Raw genomic sequence first — 6,063 nt, 5'->3', positions numbered from 1 at the left:
TGGTTCTGACATAAAAATCTTTTAAGCTTAAAATGTGAAGTTTTTAGATTGATGAACAGTTTAAAGCTCAAATATATAAATTTTCCTGTGTACTTGTGCCTATTGTAATAAATTGGTCCGTTCATTCTCATATAGAGAAAGTGAGAGTGCAAGTAGAACCTGAAGTGTCTATTCAATCTGTTGATATAACTTGAACATGCATAACATGTACAACTCCTAGACATTCTCATACAGTTAAAAGATCATTGTGATCATATTATTTTTTTCTAAATGAGCAATATTAAGAGATTGAAAAGATGATTGTTACGTATGATGAAGATATTGGCGATTTGTAATATGGTAAATAAATTAGTACAAATTATTAATTAGATATGAGATCATGTTATACTTTTTTAAAAGTTTGAAATCTAATGAGTATTTTTTAAAGATAAATAAATAAATACAATGCTATTGCAAGAGGTTGTGATTTGAAAAGGGACTTGTCTTTACCATTGTCATAAAGATAGGTTTATAATGATTATAGTGACATTGTGACTTTTTTTATCTATTGCTTCGCCAAACAAAATAAATTTGATTTGTGAGTTAAACAAATTTATAAATCAAATTTATTTATGGTTTTAAACAAATTTCTGAGTAATGATATTTAATTGATCACTAAATATTATTACTTGGCTTTATGGATAATACTGTTAATTTATACATATATCTCAAGGTCAGTGGGAGTAATTTATTTTTCTTGATCCTTTATACCGAGGGAATTTTACTTACTAGTAATAATTTCAAATTAATACTTGATGTGAAGATATTGTTGTTAATAAATTTTTGATATAAAATATCTTGATAAAGTATTTTATGTGTTTGGCATTGAGATACTTGAAAAATAATTATTTGTCTCATCTCAAAGAGCATACCTAGATCACATTTTTACTAAATTTAATATGTAGAATTGAAAGTTTTACATTACTCTTCTTAGTGATCGAGACTAATTAAGTAACATTCAGTATTTATAAAATGATTTTGAGAAAGAGTTCATGAGGAATGTCTCATATTCTAGTGTTGTGAGAGTTTAATGAATTATGAAATTTGAATTAAACTTGGTGCATATGCAATTAGTTTGTTAGACAATTATTATTTTAATTTAAGCATTGACCATTGGGTTGAAAGACATAAAGTGTCATGATATTTATAGAGAATTAAAGATTATACAATTGGCTATAGAAGAATTAATCATGTTAATATTATTGGTTGTATAATGTCGATTTTGGAAGTTGCTCAGATGATATATAGTGTCTATTACTGGTTACATTTTTTTTATGTTTGCATGAGGTCTTGTTTCATGAAAGATTTTCATAAAATCTCTTATAATTTTTCACTATACAAACATGTTTTAGAGTTCGACTTGAGTTATGTAATTAAAGAATTTTATTTCAGAGCTTGGAATTGTTAATTTCATTTCCAAACCTATAAAGATGTATTATGATATATGGTTTTAATTTTCTTTATGAAGAATAATAAAAGCTCTGATGGTAAATTTAAAGTATTTCAGAATTAGAAAGTTGTTACAAATGATATTTTTTATGAGCACATGTTATAGGATACATACTAGTTGATCCTCTAAATATAGGGCTTAGGCCAAATTTTAGTTTGCTAAATATATTGAGCATATGGGTACTTTACAGTTTTATGTGCTTGGTTAAAGAAATTTTTTACCCATGAATATTATCTATAGTGTATTTCAGTTAATAAAGTTTAATGTGTTTATTCACATTTTGTTTATAGTTATGTGTACACATAAATGGTAACTGTTATGTATGTATTCGTCTTATATGAACCCTTATAGTTATATTTAAATTTTGAGATATAAAGATTGACACTTTAATTTAGAAATGTATAATGCTTCGGTTTAGAAGTGTATATGGATCCATAAAGTATGTTGCTTGGTTCAAAGCATGAAAGACCTCGGTTTAGCAGAATAAAGGCTTCTTTTGGAAGTGTAAAATGGAATAAAATTCCTTGCAGGGTCTTGTCAAGACCATACAGAGGAATGAATATGGAAATAGCATGTTATATAATTTTTGAATCAATTATGCTGAAATTCCACACTACACTTTATCACATATAAGAATCTATATTGGTGAGATATTAGTGTTTGTAATTGTGGAAGGTGTTATGTTGTTAAATATCATAATTATCGCTACAGTTCGATATTAATATTTCTCATTGAACATGATTCTGTGCTGAGATGTTTCTATTTTGAATCATGTTTATATGGCCACTAAAGTTGTTTAACTTGAGAGTCATTTTTTTCTTAAATTAGTAGTCAATGTTGCCTAAGTGAGAGAATGTAAGAATTTGTTGTAAATTAGGTTGTCATTGACTATATTTTGTTTGGTTTGTGAAAAACAGGTTGAACGTGATTTAGATAAATTGACTGATATGAGTCCAAAATTATTATTGTGATCCATAAAGTTTTGGGACATGGTCCATCTTAGTGTGTTTATTATTTTATATGTGGATATGTGATGTGGCTATGTAAGGCCTATTTAAGTTATTTGGGTTCCTTAATGAGAGAGCCTAGTAATTATTTTATTTAGATACAGTCTCATCTTTTATCCTTATTAGGGTTTATATATATATATATATATATATATGTAGATCAAAGGGTTGTCAGCCCCATTGAAAAGACAACAAAAAGATTAGGAGAAGCAGGGGAAGAGCTGGTGCTAAGATTTTCCAATTGTGAATACCATCTTCTTTCAAGGAAGCAAAACTCAAGACAATAACGGAATCAAACGTTATGTATCTAAGTTTATATTTTAGTAGTTAATTATATTCGTAGTGTTTTGATTTCTAGTATATAGATCTTATAATATTATAATAACTTCATACTTTTTTATATATCTTTTCATAAAAAATCAAAAAATACACTTATTTAGATTATCTAAAACAATCCTTAAGTAAGTTAATAGAAGCACAAATTAAATTTTACCAAACACCTCAGGATTCATAACCAAGTCTGTTTTGTTGTATGGTGTTTCAAATTGAAAAGTGTAAAACATATATTAATGAGAAATATCTATCGCACTTGTAAACCTTAAACCAACCAAGACAAGAACAAATCAAGGATTGATCATGATGTTCCCAAAATTAACCGCAAATGGACCGGAAATGACCCTAATTGAAATCCCATTGGCTAGGAGTTGCAAAAGTTATGGAAAAAGAAAAGGGTACTCCATTATATAATAATTCAGAGACAGACAAGCCACTCCACCCAAGTCAAAGATGGTGCCAAGATTTTGTTCAGCTACCAATGACACCCCCCCCCCCCCCCCCCCCCCCCACACACACACACACACACTTATAAAATTACATATATATGTCACACTGTTAAAACCATCTCTCTCCAATTCTTTGATCACCTAAAGCAAAGTATTCTCTCTCTCTTTCATGTTTATTTGGCTACAAGAGATTGAGAAAATATATAGTAATTAATAGCAGCAATGCTATCAACACAAAAATTAAACGCAAAATATGTCAAAAATACACTCAGATAATTATGAGACTCATACTATGAATCTCACAACTGAGTAAGTGTTTATGACTCGTTATGCGTTTTAGTTCTGTATTCTTAGCATTAGTCAAATAATAATGGATGGGATGAAAATGGATCAAGAGGAAGCAATGGTACAAGGCTCCCATATCAAAAGTGACCTCCTGCTCTCCTTGCAACCCCTCAACAAAGGAACCAAGTAATCTTCCCTATTCCTTCTCAAGATCACCATCTCTTGTTCAGTTGGCTTGCCACTTGATAGAAAGACCTTGTTGTAGTTGTTTTTAAGGGGTGGGCATTGTTGGGTGATTGGGTTGTTGATCAAGTTGGCCACAGTAGGTTTAGTCCTCCAAAAGTATTCATAAGCATTGAAAGAGGTGGCGGTGGTTGTAGTCGGTGATGATGAGGGAATTAGCCGAGCCACACGTGTTGGCCGTGGAAGTGATTGTGCTAGTGTGGTTAGAGGTGGTGGACAACCCTCCTCCTCCTCCATCTCCACCAAATTGACTGCTTCATTGAACTTCTTAGTAGTCCATGTTGAGTTGTTCCTATAGTCTAGGCCCAATAGCTCCTTCATCATAATTGCTGACCTATGAACATTTATTGCCCCACTTGACAACTTTGGTGCTTGCTCCTTCACAATTCCAATCTCTTTAGTTCCAATTTTGTTCTCAATTTTCTCCACCACCACTTCCTCCTCATCCTCTTCTTCATCATCATCATCATCATCATCATCATCCTCTTCATCTTCCGCTTCAATTATTTCATTTTCTTCATCTTCATTGTCTATTTCTTCCTTGAAGTTGTCAAACACTCGTTCGATTTCTTCAACTTCATAATCATCATGATGTTGACCAATGATTTCATCGCGATTTGGTTCTTGTGAGGCAAATTCGAGGATAAGGCGTCCACCCTGGCGGTGGGCGCGAAAGTTATTCTTCAAAGGAGTGGACACGGCTTCAAGGACTAATCGCCCATTTTCGCGATGAGATTGCATGTGAAGGGATGGCCCATCACCATGAGCGAGGGAAGGAAGTGGAGGAGGGAAGGAGCTAAGACCCAATTTCTTACTAGTAGAGTAGTCGTACTTTTCAACTCGCAATTCCTCTATATCAAAGGAATATTGCAATTCTTTTTCTTGTTGTGGTTGTTGGGCTTCTTCTTCTTCTTTGTCCTCTTCTGCATCACCCTTCTCTGAAGACGGGTAGGAGGAGAACACATCGGAGCCAGTCTCCGATCCAAGACTTTCGGTGCATACCTCGAGGCTTTTCTCGCTCAAGGTGCTCGCAGATCTCTTCACAAGAGGATGAACATAAGGAGGAGGAAGCTCGGTTTTGTCCTCGTTTGCCTTGTGCGATAGAATTGAGCTCCAAATACCAACTTGACTAGGCTTTTCAATCTCCTCCTTCTTCTGAGACTTGGATTGGATAGACCTCCACACCTCGTCTTGTCCGGGGCTTTCAAATTCTTCTTCTCCCTCCTCCGAGGAAGACGAGTCTGCCACTGCAACTGAGACCGCAATCGCTTGAGACGAAGCGATCTTTTTCATGGGGGAGAACCCATTTTGAGCCAACCATTTCTTCGAAGACATGTCTGCTGAGAGAGTTCTTCTCAGAGAGGAACCTTTGGTTTGTTGGTGTAGTTGTTTGGTGTCAGATCCAAGAATTGAGACTATGCCTTGCTTCTCAATTGCCATAGGAAGAGCAGCCTCTTCTTCAAGCTTCTTCAATGGTGAAGAAGACAAGACAAGTGTAGTAGTCATGCCAACTGTACCTGACATATTCTCTGTCTGGTGGTGACTGTGAGAGAAGAGGAGTGATAAAAAAAAGAAAATTTCGCTGCACAAAGTTTATGAATCAATTATTAGAATCAGACAAAGAAAAACCCAAGAAGGAAATTGAAAAAGCTTGGTAAACAAACAAAATCTCAAGTTACAAAGCTTTTTAGGAGACAGATAGATAAGAAGTGTGTGTGAGTGTGTGTGTGTGAGAGTAAGAAGTGAAAAGAGAGAGATGAAAGATGTGTTTAATTACCTCAAGCAAACAACAACAGCACCAACAGTGGGTGCAGAGTTGTTGCTGGCGAAGTTTTGAGGGTTGATGAAGATGAAGTTGCTTTGAGGAGGCTTTGGGGTGTGTTGAGGCTTTGGTCGATGGCAAATAACATGGAGAGTGTTGGGGGTATTTGTAGGGAGCCCAATTGTCTTATGGAACCACGCCTGTGGGATAAGGATCTTTTGTCGTGATTTTTCTATTATATGCTTGATTTTAAAATTGAAATAAAATAACTTTTAAACAATATCACATGTTTCAACCATAGAAAATACGGTTTATATTTAATTCTTATACGATGGGTGAGTCTATGTTCTAAATAGGGGCGGAGGCAGCACGGCCAGGCGTCACGTGTCTCGCCTTGATTTTGAATTTTTATTATTGTCATGTATAAAATGTATTTTTTTTTTTTCTTAACATGTTCTTTGGTTAAGGATTTATTATATTGTTCACAACAAGTAG

General features: G+C 34.0%; 1 protein-coding gene across 1 annotated transcript; it reads right to left on the bottom strand.

Moving 5' to 3' along the window:
- Positions 1-3,410: 3,410 nt before the first annotated feature.
- LOC145814350 (protein FAF-like, chloroplastic) lies at positions 3,411-5,856 on the bottom strand. Its single transcript, XM_082911027.1, has 2 exons — positions 5,584-5,856; positions 3,411-5,388 (listed from the first exon to the last, which is right to left on the bottom strand). The coding sequence occupies exon 2, from the start codon at positions 5,328-5,330 to the stop codon at positions 3,669-3,671; it is 1,662 nt and encodes a 553-aa protein (XP_082767153.1). The 5' UTR covers positions 5,331-5,388; positions 5,584-5,856; the 3' UTR covers positions 3,411-3,668.
- Between the last annotated feature and the right edge of the window lie 207 nt (positions 5,857-6,063).

Source organism: Camellia sinensis, unplaced genomic scaffold (genome assembly GCF_055761805.1).
Source record: "Camellia sinensis isolate YWXY unplaced genomic scaffold, ASM5576180v1 Unanchor1, whole genome shotgun sequence".
Taxonomy (NCBI): domain Eukaryota; kingdom Viridiplantae; phylum Streptophyta; class Magnoliopsida; order Ericales; family Theaceae; genus Camellia; species Camellia sinensis.
The sequence above is the reverse complement of the archived record's forward strand: the minus strand, read 5'-3'. Positions and strand labels throughout refer to the sequence as shown.